Below are 24,710 nucleotides of genomic sequence, written 5' to 3'. Positions count from 1 at the left end.
GGGAGTAAGTCTGTGTATGTTACTTTAGAGGCCCACTGACTAAAACAGCTCCTTCCTCACTCTCCTCTTGTTCCTCTGATCTGATCTCGTAGAATTCACTGGTCTTTTCCAACTCAGGTATTTGACAACAGCTGATAAGATATGTTGACACGCTGCACCAGAATGAATGAATGGCAAGAGTCAACACAATGGAGCATTAGATGACTCATTCTGACTACTGTATCAAAAATACAGAAAAACCCTTGAATGAGTAGGTGTCCAAACGTTTGACTGGTACTGTATGTCTATATTAGTGTAGTGGGCCTACAATACAGTCCTCAAATGCAAATTGCCATTAAATCTAGAAACAATGGGGATGTATACCACTCTGCTTTCTTATGCATTGAGCTATAAATGTGCATGCTGAATATAAATGCTGATATAAATATCACAAGAACATTCTTGCAACATCCCAGGCAATTCTGGGAACTTTCAAAGAACCAATTTTCATTTGCAGGGTAGATATTGATTGCTTTACACTTAACACCCCCACCAAGCTTGAAGGTCCTATCCACGAGAAGACAATCCACAGTGTCTAGAAGGTCTCGGGTAACAATAGGTTGTGCATCGTTCCATACCCACCTGATCAACTGGGGATGGAAGGATCCAGCTTTGAGAGTTGGCATTAATCCCAGTGCTTTACATGCATTTCAGGGACCAGTACAAGGTAAAGACGCTATGAAAATGTACCTCATCCATCAACGTTTCAGCACCAACCGTAAAAGGGCATTTAACAGAATTGGTCATCAACGCCGCATGACATATGAAAGAGAAGACCAAAAACACCGGAAATATCCTACATTTCACGTTTAATAAATATTTACATGTAAAGATGATGATAACAACAGGCTATAGATTAAAACATGCCAGTCATCCAGTGGTTTTAAAGGCAGAGGTAGGGCTGAAATGTTAAACCTACAGCATACAGTAACAGTGAGGTTTTCCCTTGAGCCTTTTTACAAACACAATTACAGTTAAAACAATACCTGGAAAACAAATCAGAAACTACGTCACATACCGAACATGAATCAGGCTTACTGTTATGACAAACATACTTCACTTTCCTAAGGTCAGAATCTTACAGCATGAACGGATGTTAACCCCGATGTCCATTGCTAAAATACACACAGTCCTTCATCAATGTTAGAGGTGATGTTTCATACGATATGTGATATTAAGTTCAAATAACAACAAAATGAAGATATGACAGATACATGATAGAACCCTCTCCTCTTTTCCACCCTCTCTGTCTGCCCTCCTGCCAGCCAGACCCGGAGTCCCTACTACTAACATTCACACCAAAGGTGATTCCTCCGATTCAATTCATCAGGGACCGGTGAGAATAAATGGACAAGCTCTCGACCAATTTCGTTTAACACCGGCTGCTTTTGTGCCTAGCGAACTAGTGGTGATTGCAATTATTAATACTAGTGCCTGCTGCTGCTGCTGTTATTTTATTATCTTGGATGAAAAGAGAAAGTGAAAAGGTGGGGAACGAAGAGAGAGAAAGGAGAGTTTCCCTTCTGAAGACGCCACTGCACTGCATTGTGGCCTGGCCTGGATCGTTGTCCTGAGCTAATATGGCTCCCCCTGCTCCTTCCTTCGCCTCCCGCTTTGCGGAACCGATTTACTTGAGGATTTTGTGGTAGGGGTAGAGGGTGAGGGAGGAGGTGAACGCGCGGATGTCGTCTATGAGCGTGGCGTCGGCCAGCATGGGCGAGGCGGGCAGGAAGGTCAGCTTGGACACTTCTCCGTAGGAGGAAGTTTTAAGGGCCTGGCCTTGGTCCTCGTCTCCCTCTGCGGGGTTCGGGCCGCAGCTGCTCTGGCCTGGCTGGTCGTTCTCCTCCTCTCCGAAGCCTACCACCTGACACACAGAGACAGGGAGAGAGCGCGAGATTACAGTATGCTCTGGAATAGCTGAGAGTAGGATAGTGCCAATGACTGTATATATTAAATGGACAAAGCGAATGAGATCCCTCTCCATTCAATCCATGGGGAATGCTCAACGCACTCCCTCTCCCTTGCACACACCCACACACACACAGTCAAAGCTGGCAGACTTACGTGCACGCTGAGTTTCTTGCTGGTGGTGTCCCTGTGCTCCATGAACCAGGACACCAGCTCTGCTTTGGTGATGAGCTTCAGAGCCTCAATCTGCAGCACATCGGGACAGGATGAGTTAATGCATGAATAAACATTCCTACCCTTTCTCTCCCCCAGACGTTTGAGCCCCCCCCTCCTCCACCTAGTGCGGGAACTAGTGAGCTGAAGCAACCTGGCATGTACACTAAATATAGAAAAGTATGTGGACACCCCTTCAAATTAGTGCATTTGGCTATTTCAGCCACCCTAGTTGCTGACAGGTGTATAAAATCGAGCACACAGCCATGCAATCACAATTGATAAACATTGACAGAAGAATGGCCTTACTGAAGAGCTCAGTGACTTTCAACGTGGCACCGTCATAGGATGCCGCCTTTCCAACAAGTGAGTCCTGCTAGAGCTGCCCAGTCAACTGTAAGTGCGGCAAAGGTGAAGTGGAAACGTCTAGGAGCCGCGAAGTGTCTCAGCCGCGAAGTGATAGGCCACACAAGCTCACAGAACGGGATCGCCGAGTGCTGAAGCACGTAGCGCGTAAAAATCGTTTGCACGTAGCGCGTTGCAACCGTGCTTCAGCACTCACTGCCTCTGGAAGCAACGTCAGCACAATAACTGTTTGTCAGAAGCTTGATGAAATGGGTTTCCATGTCAGAGCAGCCGCAAACAAGCCTATGATCACCATGCGCAGTGCTAAGCGTCGGCTGGAGTGGTGTAAAGCTCGCCGCCATTGGGCTCTGGAGCAATGGAAATGCGTTCTCTGGAGTGATGAATCACACTTCACCATCTAGCAGTCCGACAGACAAATCTGGATTTGGCGGATGCCAGGAGAACGCTACCTGCCTGAATGTATCGCGCCAACGGTAAAGTTTGGTGGAAGAGGAATAATGGTCTCGGGCTGTTTTTCATGGTTCGGGCTAGGACCCTTAGTTTCAGTGAAGGGAAATCTTAACGTTACAAACTACAATGACATTATAGACAATTCTGTGCTTCCAACTTTGTGGCAACAGTTTGGGGAAAGCCCTTTCCTGTTTCAGCATGACAATGCTCCCATGCACAAAGTGAGGTCCATACAGAAATGGTTTGTCGAGATCGGTGTGGAACAACTTGACTGGCCTGCACAGACCTCAACCCCATCAAACACCTTTGGGATGAATTGGAACGCCAATTGCGAGCCAGGCCTAATTGCCCAACATCAGTGCCCGACCTCACTAATGCTCGTGGCTGAATGGAACCAAGTCCCCGCAGCAATGTTCCAACATTGAGTGGAAAGCTTTCCCAGAATAGTGGAGGCTGTTATAGCAGAAAAGGGGAACTCACTCCATATTAATGCCCATGATTTTGGAACGAGATGTTCGACGAGCAGGTGTTCACATACTTTTGGTCATGTAGTGTATATGATGGAGGGGTAGTGCCCCCAGTGTCCCTGGAGGAGAGCCACCCCTGATGTCGACATTATGACAGAGTACAGTCTTACCTCTCTGTTGAGGCGGTCGAAGACGTACTGCTGGGTGACCACCTCGAACCAGTTGCGGTCCACCTCCTCCCCCAGGTGCGTGTCCTCACACTCTTTGAGCTTGATGAGAGCGGTCACCTGGGTCTTGAAGGCCTCGTCCGTGAGGTTGGTCATCTTCTCCCCGAAGCTGACCAGGAACTCCTCGATCTTGGTCTCCACGTAGTCCGTGCTGGGAGGGAGAGAAACGGACACCGGGTGTTGCGTCAGACTGCCTCTTATTTGTATTTTTTTTAAACGAAAAGGGGATGGCATCTCCCAAAAATAGTTATTTTCAATGCATCTGTGCTCTTTTTTTATACAAATCTTGCCCGTGTAATCTTTCGATAACCTTCTCAGGCTTATGAGAAGCATATTGTCCTGCTACTGTGTAATACACCTCTACTATCAACAATGCTAACCATCTGACCTGAATATGACGCTACCATCCTTCTCCTCTGAACTGCCCCTGACAAAACATCAGCAGCGGTCACGGACCCTGACGCACAACTACAAGTTGGGTTTCCTTATGCATGTCGAATATTCCAATACGTCACACATGAAATTAAATAATCGTATCGCAACAACATTTTGATCAAGTGTAGCGTAAGAGATATACAGTGCTGGTAACTCACTTGAACTTGGTGGCCTGCGTTTCCACGGTGATGGAGAAGCCCAGGACTCCTGAAGTGTTTCTGCATGTGGGGTACACCTGATAGCTGATGGATACAAGGTCAGAGTTGAAATCAGTCAACACTGCTCTGTTAAGTAGTGGTTATTAAGTAGTAGTTACTTATTAGATATTATTACACATTAGTTCTTCATTTTTTTTATAGTTATGAAGGGGGGGGGGACTAACCCAAGAGTCTCCTTTGTCCTGAGGAAATCAAAGCAAGGTTCCTCCATGTGCATCTGGGAACAGAGCAGCAAAGATAGTACTTCATTAAAGGGATACTTTGGGATTTTGGCAAATCAGATGAAGTCGTGGATACCATTTTTATGTCTCCGCATGCAGTTTGAAAGAAGTTAACTAGCGTCAGCGCAATGACTGGAAGTCTATGGTAACAGCTAGCACACCATAGACTTCCAGTCATTGCGTTAACGCTAGTTAACATTGGCTCTCGAAACTACCTCTCACTTCCTTCATACAGGATGCAGACATAGAAATGGTATCGATGAGTTCATCTGTCTCTAAGGAAGTAGATAAAGGGCGTAGCAAAATCCTGAAGTATCCCTTTAACCCATAACACCACTCACTGACTCAGGGCTCTGTTTGGAAAAACCTAACGCAATGGTAAATCAAATCTCTGGCGCTAGCACTACAGGTCTGGAGGTGTGTCCGAAATATTACTATTTATTTTCACAGCTCGAATTATGAGCGCAATAGTTGGCAGTGGTGCGAAAGGGCTAGGTTTTGATGAATAAACAAATTGTAGGTATGACGAAAACTTGGCCACTCACTGGCCAATCAAAGCGTTCCATGGATTAATACTGCACTGGATGCATTTGCCTCAAGTTCTGTATGTTATTGACGGTCTTTGCATTGTCATCAACTCCAATTCGGCTGGGGGCATGGACTATTCTCATCCTGTTCCACTGTGGATTGATACTACAGTTTATTAAACTGCATAGGCTACAGTAACGAATAGCAACAGCAAAAAAACATAAAAAATAAAACAGTACTTGCTCAACGCCTATGTTTGGATTGTCGGCAGATATTACAACAATGTTGTAATTGGCTTCAGCGAGTATAGCCTAGCCTACATGTCTTTATGCATCGCACTTCTCCCTAAATAAATAAAATACTAAGCTCTCGTAAACTGTATTGTATGTGTGAAACACGTTCTCAATAAGCAAAATATAGCCGAGGCCTGTCGTTGATACTTAAATTATTCAGTCCTATAATGCAGTAAGTTAGGAGGAGTGCATCTTTGGTAACCAGAGGTGATCTCTGGGATAGATACTTGAACAAACGAAATGAAGTACGCAGGTAGGATGTGCAGCGTATTTTCAATTCAAGGCACTCTGACGAATAGACCATTTAAACACCCTTCATGGATAGGCTACTTTGCAGGGCCAGGATAAAAAAGACAAGACACATTGCTGTTGAAGCAGCCTTATTAGTCTAGGCCTAGGGTAAACTATGGAGGGCTTGAAATGAAACGGAAAATAAGCATCTGTTTTTTAAAACAACAATATTTCCAAACAGGATGGGCTGCAGGAAATTGTCACTTTTGCTCTTGTATTTAAGGACACATCTCAAATATTGCCACCCCTCCCACCTCAGCACAAGCGAGCTGTTAAGGCAGGTAAATTGCCGAACCTGGCGTTAGGGCTGGAAAATGCCAGTGCGCCAGTTTTTACATGACGAAATTGCAAACTAACGTGCGTTTGACACTTGCGCCTCCTTGGCGCCACCCGAAAATAGAGCCCTCAGTATTCCAGTCAAGCCTTGTTAGCTACAACACTTACCACCAGTAGCTCCATCAGCGTGTGTTCTCGTAGGTTCTTCAGGCCTGACTGGACAAGTACAGAAAAACACAGGTTATTTATCGACAGCAAAAGACCACATACACAGACATAACCATAATACACCGAACTGTAATGTTGAGTGAATGTTGGTTGAAGGTCGGGGAAATGTTGGCTTAATGTTGGGTGAAGGTTGGCTGACTGTTGGCTGAACGTTAGGTACCTGGTAGTAGACAGTAACTTCAGAGTTGGCATCTCCTTTGTTGAGGGACTTGACTTTGCACAGGTGAGGCTTCTGAGGAAGCTCCACCACTCTGAAGAGCACAGGGACTTCCACGGACAGACGCTTGAACTGCAGTTTGCTGTAGAGTGCAGAAGATTATTGCATTTACATGTTATTCATTTAGCTGACGGTCTTGTACAGTGACTTACAATCAGTTCATTCAACTGAAGTAGGTCATACCAACCACAAATCTCAATCATTGCAAGTAATAACAATAGTAAGTAAGTACTGTGTTGGTTGACGATAACAATAAAAGGGGGGTGCTTATATTTGTCCTGTTGCACACAAGTATGTGATGTAAATGTTTTATTTTTTGCATTTGCCAACTCCCCCCGAGACACCCGCAGGGAGTGGGGTCACGGCCAGGGTCGCCATTGTACAGGGCCCCTGCAAGCTCAAGGGCACAGCGACAGATTGTTTTTCCTTCACTTTGTCGGCTCCGGTATTTGAACCAGCAACGCGCTAACCCGAAGGCTACAGACCTGCTTTTCAGAGTTAAGAAAGAGATTGAGGAGGATACTTACTCAATAAAATACTGCAGAAACTTCATTGACTCCTGTGGGTAAAGAACAGTTGCATAATGCCTATTAGCATGATTATTATAGCATAGGGATAGCAGCAGAATAATTAAAATGTATTACTTCACATCACCTACTTGATTAGGGCAATAATCAGCATGCAAGAAAGATCTGGGATGCAAGCGCCGGGGTTAGCGCTAAACAGCTATTTTAGTCTGTCCTCTCTAGACAAGCTAAAAAAACAGTGTGTGTATGTTTTTGTGTTTGTGTGCATCAGACAGTGTTCGAGAGTGTTTATAAAGAGGCTTACAGTGCTAGTGAAGTGTGTGTGTGTGCCTGAACGTGTCAGTTTGTGCTCACAGTGCTAGTGAAGTTGCCCTGCACCAGCCCCTCGGTGTAGAGCTGGGCTTTGAGGCCGCTGACAAAGGTCATGAGGTCCTCCACGGTGAGGCCCTTCATGATGGCCTGGTACTTCTGGATGACTGACCAGCGACAGTGTTCCAGGATCAACAGACGCACGTCCCTGAGAGAGGGAGAGAGAGGGAAGGGGAAAGGAAGGAGAAAGATGTCGGAAAGAGGGGGAGGAAGAGAAAAAAAATGGATGTGTTCAAATAATTCATCCCACCAATTTATCATTGTTACTGTTTTGAAGGTAGTTTATCACTTTCACAACTCTGACTCGTGCTCTGAGAGCGAGAGAGAGAGAGCGAAAGACAGCTAGAGAGAGACACATAAGAAGAAAATGGGTGGGCGGCGTTGCAAAGAACGAGCAGCCAGATGCTGTATGCTATACAGGGTGGAGCAGTCACAGTGTCAGAAATCCAACTCACTTCCCCAGCCTCTCTGGCTTGATGAGGATGTTGAAGTAGGTCTTCTTCAGCTGCTCCGCGAACATGTTAAACACACTGGGCTCAGCCGTGAAGTTTGCCAGGTGGTCCACGATCAAGTTCAACAGCAACTAACACAGGGACAGAGGCAGGGAGGTTGAGTTGGCAGGTCGTCAGCTTTACGGTTGTCTGAAGCTAGGGCACATTTGTTGAAATGCAGAATGGGTTTATAGACGGAGTGTACAATACATTAGGAAAACCGTCCTAATATTGGAGTTGCACCCCCTCACTTTTGCCCTCAATTCGTCGGGGTATGGACTCTACAAGGTGTCGAAAGCGTTCCACAGGGATGCTGGACCATGTTGACTCCAGTGCTACCCACAGTTGTGTCAAGTTGGCTGGATGTCCTTTTGGTGGTGGACCTTCTTGATACACATGGGAAACTGTTGAGCGTGAAAAACCCAGCAGCGTTGCAGTTCTTGACACACTCAAACCAGTGCGCCTGGCACCTGTTACCATACCCCGTTCCAAGGCACTATAAATCTTTTGTCTTGCCCATTCACCCGTTGAATGGTACACATACACAATTCATGGCTCAAGACCTAAAAATCCTTCTTCAACCTGTCTCCTCACCTTTATCTACACTGATTGAAGAGTATTTAACAAGTGACATCAATAAGGGGTCATAGCTTTCACTTGGATTCACCTGGTCAGTCCATGTCATGGAAAGAGCAGGTGTTCCTGATGTATTGTACATTCAGTGTATACTAGGTTTGCATGAATTGGTAGAATGAGTGCAGAATAGCTGTATGTAAGTGTGTGTGTGTGTGTGTACTGTACTGTACGTGTGTGTGTGTGAGGGTGTACATAACGTGCGTGTCTGTTTGTATGTGTATATAATATGTATGTACAGTGCCTTTGGGAAGTATTCAGACGCCTTGACTTTTTCCACATTTTGTCACGTTACACCCTTATTCTAAAATGGATTAAATTAACAAAAATCCTCAGCAATCTACACACAATACCCTGTAATGACAAAACGAAAACAGGTTTAGAAATCTTTGCTAATTTATTAAACTGAAAAAACAGAAATACCTTATTTACATACAGTACCAGTCAAAAATTTGGACACACCTACTCATTCAAGGGTTTTTCTTTATTTTTACTATTTTCTACATTATAGAATAATAGTGAAGACATCAAAACTAGGAAATAACACATATGGAACAATGTAGTAACCAATATATGTTATATTTGAGATTCTTCAAAGTAGCCACCCTTTGCCTTGATGACAGCTTTGCACATTCTTGGCATTCTCTCAACCAGCCTCATGAAGTAGTCACCTGGAATGCATTTAAATTAACAGGTGTGCCTTGTTAAAGTTAATTTGTGGAATTTCTTTCCTTCTTAATGCGTTTGAGCCAATCAGTTGTGTTGTGACAAGGCAGGGGTGGTATACAGAAGATAGCTCTATTTGGTAAAAGACCAAGTCCATACTATGGCAAGAACAGCTCAAATAAGCAGAGAAATTAAACTCCACCATTATTTTAAGACATGAAGGTCAGTCAATATGGAAAATTTCAATAACTTTTAAAGTTTCTTCAAGTGCAGTCGCAAAAACCATCAAGCGCTATGATGAAACTGGCTCTCATGAGGACCGCCACATGAATGGAAGACCCAGAGTTATGCTGTAGTTATGCTGTAGAGAATAAGTTCATTAGAGTTACCAGCCTCAGAAATTGCAGCCCAAATAAATGCTTCACAGAGTTCAAGTAACAGACACATCTCAAAATCAACTGTTCGGAAGACAGCGAAGCAGGCCTTTATGGTCGAATTGCTGCAAAGAAACCACTACTGAAGGACACCAAATAAGAAGAAACTTGCTTGGGCTAAGAAACACGAGCAATGGACATTAGACCGGTGGAAATCTGTCCTTTGATCTGATGAGTCCAAATTTGAGATTTTTGGTTCCAACCGCCGTGTCTTTGTGAGATGCAGAGTAGGTGAAAGGATGATCTCTGCACGTGTGGTTCCCACCGTGAAGCATGGTGACACAGTGTGATTTATTTAGAATTCAAGGCACATTCTGCAGTGATACGCCATCCCATTTGGTTTGCGCTTGGTGGAACTATCATTTGTTTTTCAACAGGACAATGACCCAACACACCTCCAGGCAACGTAAGGGCTATTTGAACAAGAAGGAGAGTGATGGAGTACTGCATCAGATGACCTGAACTCCACAATCACCCGACCTCATCCCCATTTGAGATGGTTTGGGATGAGTTGGAACGCAGAGTGAAGGAAAAGCAGCCAACAAGTGCTCAGCATATGTGGGAACTCCTTCAAGACAGTTGGAAAAGCATTCCAGGTGAAACTGGTTGAGAGAATGCCAAGAGTGTGCAAAGCTGTAATCAAGGCAAAGGGTGGCTACTTTACAGAATCTAAAATATATTTAGATTTGTTTAACACTTTTTTGGTTACTTCATGATTTCATGTGTTATTTCATAGTTTTGATGTCTTCACTATTATTCTACAATGGAAAAATAAAGAAAAACCCTTGAATGAGTAGGTGTGTCCAAACTTTTGACTGGTACTGTAAGTATTCAGAACCTTTGCTATGATACTAGAAATTGAGCTCAGGTGCATCCTGTTTTCATTAATCATCGTTGAGATGTTTCTACAACTTGATTGGAGTCCACCTGTGGTAAATTCAATTGATTGGACATGATTTGGACGCCTGTCTATATAAGGTCCCACAGTTGACAGTACATGTCAGAGCAAAAAACAAGCCATGAGGTCAAAAGAATTGTCCGTAGAGCTCTGAGATAGGATTGTGTCGAGGCACAGATCTGGGGAAGAGTACCAAAAAATGTCTGGAGCATTGATGGTCCCAAAGAACACAGTGACCTCCATCATTCTTAAATGGAATAAGTTTGGAATGCCCAAGACTCTTCCTACAGCTGTCTGACCAGCCAAGCATCATGTATGGAGGAAACCTGGCACCATCCCTACAGTGAAGCATGGGAAGCAGCATCATGCTGTGGGGATGTTTTTCCAGCGGCAGGGACTGGGAGACTAGTCAGGATCGAGCAAAGATTAACAGAGCACAGTACAGAGAGGTCCTTGATGAAAACCTGTTCCAGAGCGCTCAGGACCACAGACCGAAGCAAAAATTCACCTTCCAACAGGACAACGACCAGTCTCTGAATGTCTTTGAGTGGCGCAGCCAGAGCCCGGACTTGAACCCGATCGAACACTCAAGTTTTTTAATACTATATCTGTTGACACATTGATGAAAATAGTCAACACCTCTAAACCTTCAAGCTGCATACTGGACCCTATTCCAACTAAACTACTGAAAGAGCTTCCTTTGCTTGGCCCTCCTATGTTGAACATAATAAACGGCTCCCTATCCACCGGATGTGTACCAAAATCACTAAAAGTGGCAGTAATAAAGCCTCTCTTGAAAAAGACAAACCTTGACCCAGAAAATATTTAAAAAACAAAACAAATCTGCCTATATCGAATCTCCCATTCCTCTCAACAAATTTTGAAAAAGCTGTTGCGCAGCAACTCACTGCCTTCTTGAAGACAAACAATGTATACGAAACGCTTCAGTCTGGTTTTAGACCCCATCATAGCACTGAGACTGCACTTGTGAAGGTAGTAAATTACCTTTTAATGGCGTCAGACCGAGGCTCTGCATCTGTCCTCGTGCTCCTAGACCTTAGTGCTGCTTTTGATACCATCGATCACCACATTCTTTTGGAGAGATTGGAAACCCAAATTGGTCTACAAGGACAAGTTCTGGCCTGGTTTAGATCTTATCTGTCGGAAAGATATCAGTTTGTCTCTGTGGATGGTTTGCCATCTGACAAATCAACTGTAAATTTCAGTGTTACTCAAGGTTCCGTTTTAGGACCACTATTGTTTTCACTATATATTCTACCTCTTGGTGATGTCATTCGGAAACATAATGTTAACTTTCACTGCTATGCGGACGATACACAGCTGTACATTTCGATGAAACATGGTGAAGCCCCAAAATTGCCCTCCCTGGAAACCTGTGTTTCAGACATAAGGAAGTGGATGGCGACAAATGTTTTACTTTTAAACTCAGACAAAACAGAGATGGTAGTTCTAGGTCCCAAGAAACAAAGAGATGTTGATGGTTGTTCAGTTGTCTCAAATAAAATTGAAGGACATCGGCATTACTCTGGACCCTGATCTCTTTTTTGACGAACATATCAAGACTGTTTCAAGGACAGCTTTTTTCCATCTACGTAACATTGCAAAAATCCAAAACAATGTCCAAAAATGTCACTTCTAGATTAGACTACTGCAATGCTCTACTTTCCGGCTTCCTGGATAAAGCACTAAATAAACTTCAATTAGTGCTAAACACGGCTGCTAGAATCTTGACTAGAACCCCAAAATTTGATAATATTACTCCAGTGCTAGCCTCTCTACACTGGCTTCCTGTTAAGGAAGGCTGGAGGCAGGGCTTTCTCCTATAGAGCAACATTTTTATGGAATGGTCTGCCTATCCATGTGAGAGACGCAGACTCGGTCTCAACCTTTAAGTCTTTATTGAAGACTCATCTCTTCAGTAGGTCCAATGATTGAGTGTAGTCTGGCCCAGGGGTGTGAGGGTGAACGGAAAGGCACTGGAGCGACGAACCGCCCTTACTGTCTGCCTGGCCGGTTCCCCTCTCTCCACTGGGATTCTCTACCTCTAAACCTATTACGGGGGCTGAGTCCGTCCCTAGGAGGGGTGCGTCACTTGAAGTGATCTTCCTGTCCGGGTTGGCGCCCTCCATCTTCGTGGGCTATACTCGGCCTTGTCTCAGGATAGAAAGTTGGTGGTTGAAGATCTCCCTCTAGTGGTGTGGGGGCTGTGCTTTGGCAAAGTGGGTGGGGTTATATCCTGCTTGTTTGGCCCTGTCCGGGGGTATCGTCAGACGGGGCCACAGTGTCTCCCGACCCCTCCTGTCTCAGCTTCCAGTATTTATGCTGCAATAGCTTGTGTCGGGGGGCTAGGGCCAGTCTATTATATCTGGAGTATTTGTCCTGTCTTATCTGGTGTCCCGTGTGAGTTTAAGTATGCTCCCTCTAATTCTCTCTCTTCTCTCGGAGGACCTGAGCCCTAGGACCATGCCTCAGGACTACCTGGGCTGATGACTCCTTGCTATCCCCAGTCCACCTGGTCATGCTGCTGCTCCAGTTTCAACTGTTCTGCCTGCGGCTATGGAACCCTGACCTGTTCACCGGACATGCTACCTTGTCCTGGACCTGCTGTTTTCGACTCCCTCTCTCTCTACCGCACCCGCTGTCTCTAACTCTGAATGATCGGCTATGAAAAGCCAACTGACATTTACTCCCGAGATGCTTACCTGTTGCACCCTCTACCACTAATTATTATTATTTGACCCTGCTGGTCATCTATGAACATTTGAAAATCTTGGCCATGTACTGTTATAATCTCCAACCTGATAGAGCCTGACAGAGCCTGAGAGGATCTGCAGAGAAGAAGAATGGGAGAAACTCCTCAAATACAGGCGTGCCAAGCTTGTAGCGTCATACCCAAGAAGAATCGAGGCTGTAATCACTGCCAAAGGTGCTTCAACAAAGTACTGAGTAAAGGGTCTGAATACTTATGCAAATGTGATATTTCCGTTTTTTTAAGCAAAAAATTCAAAAAAACGGTTTTTGCTTTGTCATTATGGGGTATTGTGTGTAGATGGATGAGGGGGAAAAACTATTTAATCAATTTTAGAATAAGGCAGTAACGTAACAAAATGTGGAAAAAGTCAAGGGGTCTGAATACTTTCCAAAGGCACTGTATGTACAGTATGTATGATATAACGACGGCCCTCAAGGAACTTCACTGGACTCCATATATCCCGAGGCAGCATTTATTGTAGCTGGTGATTTTAACAAAGCAAATTTGAGAACAAGGCTACCTAAATTCTATCAGTATATTGATTGCAGGACTCAGGCAGGCAATACACTGGACCACTACTACTCTAACTTCCATGATGCATACAAGGCTCGCCCTCCCTTCGGTAAATCCGACCATGACTCCATCTTGCTCCTATCGTCCTTTTGGCAGAAACTCAAACAGGATGTACCCGTGACTAGAACCATTCAACGCTGGTCTGACCAATCGGAATCCACGATTCAAGATTGTTTTGATCACGCGGACTGAGAAATGTTCCGGGCAGCCTCAGAGAATAACATCGATCTATACGCTGACTCGGTGAGTGAGTTTAAAGGAAGTGCATTGGAGATGTTGTACCCACTGTGACTATTAAAACCTACCCTAACCAAAAACCATGGATGGTGGCATTGAGGCAAAACAAAGCGCAAAACCACCGCATTTAACCATGGAAAGAGGACTGGGAATATGGCCGAATACAAACAGTATTGTTATTCCCTCTGCAAGGCAATCAAAAAAGCAAAATGTCGGTATAGGGACAAAGTTGAGTCGCAATTCAACGGCTCAGACACGAGACGTATGTGGCAGGGTCTACAGGCAATCATGAACTACAAAATGAAAACCAGCCACGTCACTGACGTACTGCTTCCAGACAAACTAAACACCTTCTTTGCCCACTTTGAGGATAATACAGTTCCACCGACACGGCCTGCTAACAAGGACTGCTGGCCCCCCCTCTCCTTCTCTGTGGCTGACGAGAGCAAGACATTTAAACTTGTTAACCCTGGCCCAGACGGCATCCCTAGCCGCGTTTACAGACATTTTCAATCGCTCCATATCCCAGTCTGCTGTCCCCACATGCTTCAAGATGGCCACCATTGTTCCTGTACCCAAGAAGGCAAAGATAACTGAATTAAATGACTACTGCCCAGTAGCACTCACTTCTGTCATCATGAAGTGCTTTGAGAGATTAGTCAAGGATCATATCACCTCTACCTTACCTGCCACCCTAGACCCACTTCAGTTTGCATACCGCCCCAACAGGTCCACAGATGATGCAATCGCCATCACACTGCACAATGCCCTATCCCATCTGGACAAGAGAAATACCTATGTAAAAATGATGTTTATTGACTACAGCTCAGCATTCAACACCATAGTTTGCATATGACAACAGTAGCGGGCTTGATTACCAAAAACGACGAGACAACCTACAGGGAGGAGGTGAGGGCACGGAGTGTGGTGTCAGGAAAACAACCTCCCACTCAACGTCAACAAAACAAAGGAGATGATCGTGGACTTCAAGAAACAGCAGAGGGAGCACCCCCCTATCCACATTGAAGGGACAGTAGTGGAGAAGGTGGAAAGTTTTAAGTTCCTCGGCGTACACATCACAGACAAACTGAAATGGTCCACCGACACAGACAGCGTGGTGAAGAAGGCAGAACAGCGCCTCTTCAACCTCAGGAGGCTGAAGAAATTTGGCTTGTCACCTAAAACCCTGACAAACCTTTACAGATGCACAATTGAGAGCATCCTGTCGGGCTGTATCACAGCCTGGTACGGCAACTGCGCCGCCCTCAACCGCACGGCTCTCCAGAGGGTGGTGCGGTCTGCACAACGCATCACTGGGGGCAAACTACCTGCCCTCCAGGACACCTACAGCACCCGATGTCACAGGAAGGCCAAAAAGATCATCAAGGACAACAACCACCCGAGCCACTGCCTGTTCACCCCGCTACCATCCAGAAGGCGAGGTCAGTACAGGTGGAAAGCTGTGACCAAGAGACTGATAAACAGCTTCTATCTCAAGGCCATCAGACTGCTAAACAGCAATCACTAACTCAGAGAGGCTGCTGCCTACATAGAGACTCACTAGTCACTTTAAACAATTCCACTTTAATAATGTTTACATATCTTACACTACTCATATATGTATATATTTTATACCATCTATTGCATCTTGCCTACGCCGCTCGGCCATCTCTCATCCATATGTACATATTCTTATTCCATCCCTTTAGATTTGTGTGTATTAGGTAGTTGTTGGGGAATTGTTAGATTACTTGTTAGATATTACTGCACTGTCAGAACTAGAAGCACAAGCATTTCGCTATACTCGCATTAACATCTGCATGTGACCAATAATATTTGATTTGAAATTTGATATGTATGTACAGTATGTATGTATGCGAGACTCACAGGCAGCTTGTGGTTGAAGCCCTTGACCCTGATGACGAGGCCGTGCTCCCCGGCAATCAGTTTGTACTCCAGTTGGGCCACATCAGCCTCGTAGGCCGGCTCTGCCAGGTTATGGGCCAAGATGTTCACAAAGACGTCAAACAGCACCAGGCTACAGGGGCACAATACATAGACATTTAGAAAGGACCTTTTGCAGCTAGGAGTGATTGTGAAGAGCAATCAAAAGCAAAGATTTTGTAAGAAATTGATTCATATAAAATACTAACTTCTCTGGAGATTTCTGAATCATTGGGGAGAGGAGGTTGAAACGGACATAAGCTAACAGAAGAAAAAAATAGGGAATGTATTAAATCACGAGAACATTATGTCATTTGAAATGTGTTAAATAGCCTAGTAGCTACTAACATTGCTGTCTTACACATATTGAAAAAGAGTAAATCACATGTCACTACAATTCCCTTGGGTTATATATACAAAAGAACACACACACACCTTTAGGTATCTTGAACTTATTGTCCTTTTTGAACCAGAGACAGCCCCTCTCATTGTTCACTATCCGCACCGGGACTTCTGTGTCTGGACAGTCCGATAGTTTCAGGGTGAAATCCGTTGCTATGGAAACAAAGGAAGGATAAAGCCTATTGTCTGTGTCAATTCCAGTATTTATTTATGTTTGATTTAAAAAAAACATTCACACAAAAAAAAGGATAGGAATATGGCCCCAAATCTTTTTACACATTAATAGACCGAAAAGTGAATATTGTAGAGTCAATGTGATTGGCACACAACAATGTCCATCATCTGTACTGACCAATGAACTTGTTCTCAGCAGGCAGGTGGAGGTCGGGGTTGAGGTCAAAGTCTCCGGCCCAGCGCTGTGCCCACTCCTCAGGGAGGTCTGCCAGTACAGAACACTCAGTCAGTCACAGATCAACACACTACAATAACATCACACACTATCTTATCATGTCACGAAATGAGCCGCTTAATATACGGCCACCAAGAATGTGTTTTTGCTTTGTCATTATGAGGTATTGTGTGCAGATTTCAGGAAAAAAATTACAATTTAATCCATTTTAAAATAAGGCTGTAATGTAACAAAATGTGGAAAAAGTCAAGGGGTCTGAATACTTTCCAAATGCACTGTAAGCCTACTTTGCAGTTAACATTTAATTGAGAAGGTTTAGGGAAAAGTCTTTCTGTCTGTCTACCCAGAAGACGGTTATCTTTAACGCTAACCGGCAACGTACGCACCACACACAGACAGGGGCAATATTGCTGGAAATGAATTGGCAGATGGCATAAAAAGCCAAATGTTACACTAATTGTGGCTAAGCAGGTGTGGGATAACGTCAATGTGAATTTAATTGGATCTTGAGGTGTCTGTGACGTGTGAGATTTGTTTACGGTAGTTTGTGGTGGAACACGTGAAAAAACACATGCACTTTTAGAATTGTTTGGCGAGCTACTCATAGGTGGTACAGGAAGCTCGCGATTGACCTGTTGCAGAACCCCCTGCTCTAGGATGGTGTTATATACCAAGTTAACATATAAATTGTTTAAAGATGTTCATACAATGGACCATTAAGCCATTTGATAGGACCCCTGGAGGTAAACATGCCTGGGTGAGCAGAAATAATAACAGCAAGCATGGATCACAACATAACGGCAGACGTCGTCAGCAATGGAATAATTATACAGACAAAGTAGGCCTAGTAAACAACGCCAAGTAGACAGATAAAAACGACCGTATGGCCTCAGCAAAGTCTACAGAAAATACCTTGACTGAACAACAATGACTAGCTACCGATTCTGACTCATACATGTTGGTAGAAGGGGAGACTTGTGCCCTGAGACGAGTGGCGGTGCGAGTGTCTGTCTGGGGAAATGGAAGCCGAGGGAGAGCGGCTTGTTCTGATCCAATCGTTGCAGCAGACTCAACAGATACACCCCGCCTGTTTCTTTACAGACAGAAGAACTAGCCAATAGTTATTTTGGGCACACAGCGCATCACGCGGTTTGAGTGAAAGAGAGATGCGTGCTGGCAGCTGAAAATTACTTTATTCTGATCACGGAAAATAAAATAAAAATAATTGTGTCATAATCGTATTTGGAAAAATCTCCAAATCCTTTACGATACTAGTTTTGTCAGGGTACTCGGCACCTCCCTACAGCACTGTAAGAAGAATCATATAAAGGTAATATCTTGTTATGATGACAATAACAGCTATTGTAGATCCAATTCAGCCAAACTCACTTTAAGCTAATCCTGGGCCGGTATTCACAGTGTCTCAGAGTAGTGCAGATCTAGGATCAGCTTTGCCTTTTAGATCAAAATGAATGGAAAAGCGGCACCGGATCCTAGATCAGCACGCACTCCTAATCAGAGACACTTGCTCTTACCCTCCATGCTGTAGTTGGTGCCGAACCACTTCTCCTTGTGGGAGCAGTGGCCCTCGTGCTCCGGGGACAGCAGTAGCAGGTTGGCCCTCTCTGGGGTAAGCAGGGCCAGGGCCAAGGAGATCACCTGTAGAGGACAGACACACACACACACACACACACACACACACACACACACACTTCAATTAAGTACACAGTTGCGTGCATTCCAGTTGCAGTACAGGCTTTGGTATGTGCAATTGTTCTGACAATACTGTGGAGTGACCTAACTTTTTAGGGCCTGCAACAGTACAAAGAGTGTCCGGAAATTAGCCATTACAGATTAACTAGGAATGATCCAATGTCTACTTGGTGAGACAGACAGACAGACAGTACCTCTGGGTTGTACTCAAACATGAGCTGGTCTCCAGTCAGGAAGTCCTCTTTGGGGAAGAGCTGCATGTTCTCACAGATGTTCTCCACGTACTCTATGGGGTCGGTCTGTGGTGGGACGGAGGGGCAGAAGTTCATACAGAGCCCTCACTCACTTATGACATGCTTATGACGCTTTATGTCATGGTAATGACAGCTTAAAGTCAGCTTCGTGACAGAGGGTTAGACCGGGAAGTGTGACTGTACCTGCTCCTGGTAGTGGAACTCATTGGCTTCGATCTTCTGAATTTCTTCATAGATCCTCTGCTGTGGACCCAGAGCCTGCAGCATCTTCATATACTGGAACACTAGATGAACCACCTGTACAGGGAAAACAGCTGCACTTTACATCCAGACTGTGTGTGTCATCACACATGGGCGTGTATGAGTTTTTGCAGTGTGTGTGTGTGTGTCTGTGTGTGTGTCATCACACATTGGCGCGTGTGTGTGTTTATGTGTTTTTGCATGCGTGTGTGTCTGTCTGTGTGTGTGTGCGCCAGTTGACCTGATGAAAGTTCTGGAATCCTTCGTCAGTGAGCGTGATGGATATGGAGAAGATGGAGTAGGTGGTGTTCTGGTCAAAGCCTGTCTCACTGTTCCCTCCAAACAGAGCCAGGGCCCAGCACTTCTTCCGGAGCAAGGATAGGATGCTGCCGGCGCCTTCGTGCCCAATCAACCAGGAGATGTAGTGCAGGGGCTTCACCCTACACGGAGACACCAAGACAAACCAAGCAGTTTGTATGGAGCGCAGGATTATTGTGAGGTGGAAATATTTGCTAAATTGGTCTTTGAAAGGTTTAACAGGTGAGGGTGCCATCGTTGAGGGGGGCTTACCTGTACTGCTTGCCCTGAGGAGGTAACGCCCAGGTGACTGTGAGAGCATGCACCTTCCTCACAGGAACAACTGCCACACACACACACGATTGAAATTGAGGAATTGGTACAGTCAGTAAGTAAGCACAGGTTGATAAAATGACATGTATGAATGTTAGTTTAAAGCCTGTGTACTTCTGTAGAGCTTGTTGAAGGTTGGTGTGTCGAACGGGTCCTGGAGGTCAGAGAAGTCAGGTCTCGGTTGAGCGCTGCAAAAAAGTGACGGAGTGAGTGAGCGAGCGAGCGCGAGTATGTTTGACAGCATGCATGTGGCCGTGTGCACTTACTTGTTGGGCACCTTGCTGAAGACCTCTCTAACCCATTCCTCCAGTGTGTTCAATGTCTCTGATGGACAGACAAGGACAGTTTATTTCAACAGACCGACTACTATCGTCATTCATTTCAGTAGACGGACCGCAATCCTCATTCACTTCAGTAGACTGACTACAATCCCCATTCACTTCAGTAGACTGACTACAATCCTCATTCACTTCAGTAGACTGACTACAATCCTCATTCACTTCAGTAGACTGACTACAATCCCCATTCACTTCAGTGGAGTAGGGATCCTTCGTGTCTGGCCGGTTGGCTAGCTACCTTTGGACTGCACTGTGAGGGTCATGTAGTGAGCAGAGTAGTATCTCTTCCAGAAGTCTCGGAGACGCTGGTAGGTGTTGATCTGCTTCTCTCTGGGCTCGTGCTTCAGGGTCTGAGCATTTCCTGGGGGAGACCGAGGACAGGACGAAGACATATCTGTTATTACACCTTTAATGAACGTTTTAAACACAGTTATTTCAGTCATTCAAGTTATTACACTGTTAATCAGCATTATTAACCGCGCAGATAGACATTACCATCCATAAGCATGTAATAAAAGCTCACTGTGTACATATTTAAAAAACAGACATCACTTGACGATCACAGAGACATTTACAAGCAGGAAAGTGCAAATGAAAATACATCCAACTATTTGTTTTACAAGCAGGATAAAGTAGAACAACGGAAGCCTTTGGTACCTGGGTAGCATTTGCGATGGAGGAGAGATAATTGGGAAATGACAGCCAATGTGTGTATCCTTACCCCAGCAGAACTTGCCCATGGGGTGCTTGGGCCTGGCCAGGCTTCCGAACAGCATCTCCTTGCGGTGGGAGTCTGATGGACGAGCCAGTTGGTACTCTGCACATCAAAGGGAGAGGCATGGACAGTCCATTAGAGGAGTGAGAGTGGGAACTGTGACTGAGGCATGGAAAAAGGATGTGGTATTCAACATTGGAAGGGTCTCAGTTGTCTACACTGGTCTCTCTTCGTCTTGAGTCCTTCATTCATGCTGACCAGCTGTGTGAAACCAATCTGACCAGATGAAGGAGAAAGGGGGAGGAGGCTTCTTTAGACTATTGAGACGCGGCCGTGGTTTCCTCTTACTATTCCCCGACTCACCACTGTCCACTGCTTCCACCTCTCTGTCGATGGCGTCCTCGATCATCAGCGGGCAGATGAAGAACTGGGCCCATCTGGGGAATGGGAGAGATCATCCAATGACAAACTGCACACCTGGGTCGTATTCATTAGGCACGAAACGGAAGGACACGTTTTTAAACAGAGAGTAAACTTGTCCAATAATAAATACTTATTTTAATTTTCCATTGCAAAAGTTTTTGAACAGTGTGCACTATTGTAAACAACCCTGGACAAGTTAGATTTAGGACCACTTTTGAGGCATAAAAACAAAATGTTGGTTTGGGGCTGAACTGTTCCTTTAAGGCTGCTTGGCTCACCTGTCGAGAGCCTCACGGAAGTACTTCCTCTGGACGTCAAACTGGAAGATGGTCCGCTCACAGTCGGTGGAGGCATTGTCGCTTCCGCCGTGCTTCTTCAGGAAGGCATCAAAGCCGTTCTCAGCGGGGTACTTCTCACTGCCCATGAACACCACTGAGAGAAGAGAGGAAAATAGTGAGGGAGCGAGAGAGAGAGTGCAAAAAGAGAGAGTCAAGAGATTAGAGGGAAGAACAGGTAAAGAAATAGAGAGAAAGACAGACAGACGTGTTGTTTAGAGGTAGTTTTCCAATGTAGTGTTAGATTGAGAATGTGCATCATCTTCTGTAGCGCTACAATACATAAGGTCCCTTGTTAAAAGCACTCACTGTGCTCAAGGAAATGGGCCAGGCCTGGAAGGTCCTCCGGGTCACTGAAGCTCCCCACACTGATACAGAGAGCAGCTGCAGACTGGGAGACACGGGAGGGATGAGTACACACATTAAAAAACACACATCATGCACGAACATGCAAGTACACACATCTTTTCAGTTTATAAATTCCATCAGTCCCCACACTTTATCACACTATCCCTAGAGTGAACTAGCTGATTGCATAGCACCCTTGTGGCTATGCTCCCTCTGTGAGCTGTTGGACCAGTCATCTGAAAGCATTAGCCTAGTATTGTGCTATAGGGAAACCAACCTGTTTCTCTGAACTCCCCTTCTTCGGTTTCCCTTCTTGCTCCTCATCTAGCTCCTCAAAGTCACTGTCGTGCTCTTCTTCCGCATCCTCGTCCTCCTCTTCTGTGCCCTCCCCTGAATCCCCCTCTTCTTCCGCTTCCTCTCCACCTCCTGATGCTCCATCCTCTTCCTCCTCCTCCTCCTCTCTGCAGGCGTCCTTGCCGTCTGCCCCGCTAAAGTCTGAGATGAGGAGAACTCTCAGGCCATTGGTCAGCTCGATATACCTTCAGAGCGAGTAAAATAAATGAATATGATAAGCCAGTTCTACTTCAGTGAAACTGAAAACATCACGACCTGGGACGGGTAGAGAAATTCGCACGCACTCTGATGATGCAGCTATTAATCTCGGTTAACCCAGAACTAGTATTGCGTAATTGGTCAGCTGCTCAATTAAGTTCTGGGTCCATACCAGTATGTTTACGTAGATTTATCCAAGAGAGATTACGTGGCTATATCTGAATTTAGAAATGTTCTTTATTTCAAGTTGATCTTACCTGTACTTCTTAGGATCGCTGGGTGACTTGTTGATCTGGAGGTCTCCCTGGTCTTCGTCACCTCCTACCCCTCCATCCCCCGCAGCCAGGTCCCTGGGCTCGGCTTGGGGTGGTGGCGGCTCACCGTGGTCTGGTGCAGACACCTGCCCAGGGCCGCCTGCTGCAGAACTATTCACTTTACTCGTCTGAGGCATTCTCTCAGGAGCTGCAGGTTTCTCACTGCAATTGCACAACATGAAAACCCTCAGATAGTGCAGCATTTGAGCATAAAGAGTCAAGAATGTGTGAAATTGAGCAAGCATCCGAAATCAACCCTTAGCCCCCCACCCACTCATCCCTATAGATCTGAGAGTATCAGACCGGTTTAATGGATTTTAAGGGGGGGGGTTCGCCACATTGCCTACACCTTTCCAACCACTTCAGATCTAATAGATAGGGGCAGGTGGGAATCAGGAGGTAACTGTGACAGTAGTTAGCTAGCAGGTCTGATGCTGAAATGTGGTGGCCAGACTAATCACATTGTAGCTAAACAAGATCAGCAATTATGTTGTTACACTGGCTAGTGTTTGTGGTTACATCATGCCCTGGCTGACTAGCTAGCTACCTTAGCTAACAATTTTCACGGTCAAAGAGCAGTGGAAGATTCGGAAGATAGCTAGCTAACGTAAAACGTTAGTACCATACGCTGACATGATGAAACAGATAAGACACATTAGTTCAGTGTCACGTATGCATAAAAAAGGGGTATCAACAGCCAGGGTCTGTTACTTTCTAGCTAGCTACGTCACTGTCAATTCAGGTCATCAGTCTAAACACAAAATTGCAAAAAAAAGAAAACAAATACAAAATTGTAGACAGCGGGCGCTAGCTAGCTAAGATTTAGCTAGCATGACGACTTTCAGTAATCCCATCCGGCTATCGATAGCAGCCAAAGCGCCATTGAAATGTCGGATTTTGAATACAAAAACTGCTCTGTGTCAACGTGTATAACACAATACCACTAGCTAATAAAAACATCAAATATTGGCTATTATACACAGCATTTGTAAATGTACTTACCTTTTATTTCTAAATAATGAAAGTTATCTAGCACTAGTCTCGACAACCTAACCCACTACCCAATCGTGTGCATGCCGCGATATGATTCGCTGGGAACAACGCACAGAGCAACAACGGAAAATCTGATTGCTTCAAACAGAAAATATATTTTACGACATACAGTAATGCTTGCTTGTTAGACCGGTGCAAAACATTTCAGCGAAGAAAAAAGGACACACGGTTGAGCAGAATTATACGCAGGTGAAGTGTGTGCGTACGCATTTTCACAAATCTTCACATACTCTGGATGGGATTATCTCCGACATTGCATGAACGGATTTCATCCACGTGCATGATTGATCCGCGATATGCCCCTGAAATATACTCACCACAATTTTCCACAACACCACCAATTCATGATTATTTTTCAGGTGTGATATGACGGGGTAAATTGAAATAGACAAGAAAAATGTCACTTCACCCGCTTGACATTGATCTTGTCTGTCTGACAATCAGAACAGAAATCTGAAATAACAGTGATGATTCGGTCCTAAGAATAAGAATTCTATTGTGATGATTCTGTCCATATAATTAGAACGATTCCTTCTAATTCTATGATTCTGTCATTAAATAAATACATGTATAAACTGGGTGGTTTGAGTCCTGAATTCTGATTGGCTGACAGCCGTGGCATATTTAAGACCCAAGGAGGTGTGGTATATTGCCAATATACCACGGCTAAGGGCTGTTCTTATGCAGGATGCAACGCGGAGTGCCTGGATACAGACCTTAGCCGTGGTATATTGGCCATATAGCACAAACCCCCGAGGTGCCTTATTGCTATTTTAAACTGGTTACCAACGTGGCACAGACAGAGGGCCACCTCGCTTCTCGTCCTTAGGAAACATTTCAGTATTTAGTTTTTTTATGTATTATTTCTTACATTGTTAGCCCAGAAAATCTTAAGTTTTATTACATACAGCCAAAAAAATGTTTTTCTCATCCATATATTTATATGGAAATATTCTTATTCCATTCCTTTACTTAGATTTGTGTGTATTTGGTATTTTTTGTGGAATTGTTAGATTACTTGTTAGATATTGCTGCACTGTCAGAACTAGAAGCACAAACATT

The 24,710-nt window shown here is 44.8% G+C and overlaps 1 protein-coding gene across 1 annotated transcript; it reads right to left on the bottom strand.

The window, feature by feature from the left end:
* Positions 1-831: 831 nt before the first annotated feature.
* LOC139540771 (nardilysin-like) lies at positions 832-23,732 on the bottom strand. Its single transcript, XM_071344723.1, has 29 exons — positions 23,598-23,732; positions 22,539-22,757; positions 22,007-22,268; positions 21,691-21,772; positions 21,325-21,478; positions 20,987-21,060; positions 20,630-20,725; positions 20,147-20,269; positions 19,837-19,894; positions 19,685-19,758; positions 19,511-19,580; positions 19,182-19,380; positions 18,884-18,997; positions 18,641-18,745; positions 18,269-18,392; positions 16,677-16,763; positions 16,358-16,477; positions 16,132-16,183; positions 15,866-16,016; positions 7,729-7,856; positions 7,259-7,421; positions 6,905-6,936; positions 6,321-6,459; positions 6,101-6,148; positions 4,488-4,540; positions 4,264-4,347; positions 3,614-3,821; positions 2,104-2,193; positions 832-1,903 (listed from the first exon to the last, which is right to left on the bottom strand). Exons 2-29 carry the CDS (start codon positions 22,730-22,732, stop codon positions 1,667-1,669), a joined length of 3,321 nt encoding a protein of 1,106 aa, XP_071200824.1. The 5' UTR covers positions 22,733-22,757; positions 23,598-23,732; the 3' UTR covers positions 832-1,666.
* Between the last annotated feature and the right edge of the window lie 978 nt (positions 23,733-24,710).

This window comes from Salvelinus alpinus, chromosome 16 (genome assembly GCF_045679555.1).
Source record: "Salvelinus alpinus chromosome 16, SLU_Salpinus.1, whole genome shotgun sequence".
In the NCBI taxonomy this organism is placed as follows: domain Eukaryota; kingdom Metazoa; phylum Chordata; class Actinopteri; order Salmoniformes; family Salmonidae; genus Salvelinus; species Salvelinus alpinus.
The sequence above is the reverse complement of the archived record's forward strand: the minus strand, read 5'-3'. Positions and strand labels throughout refer to the sequence as shown.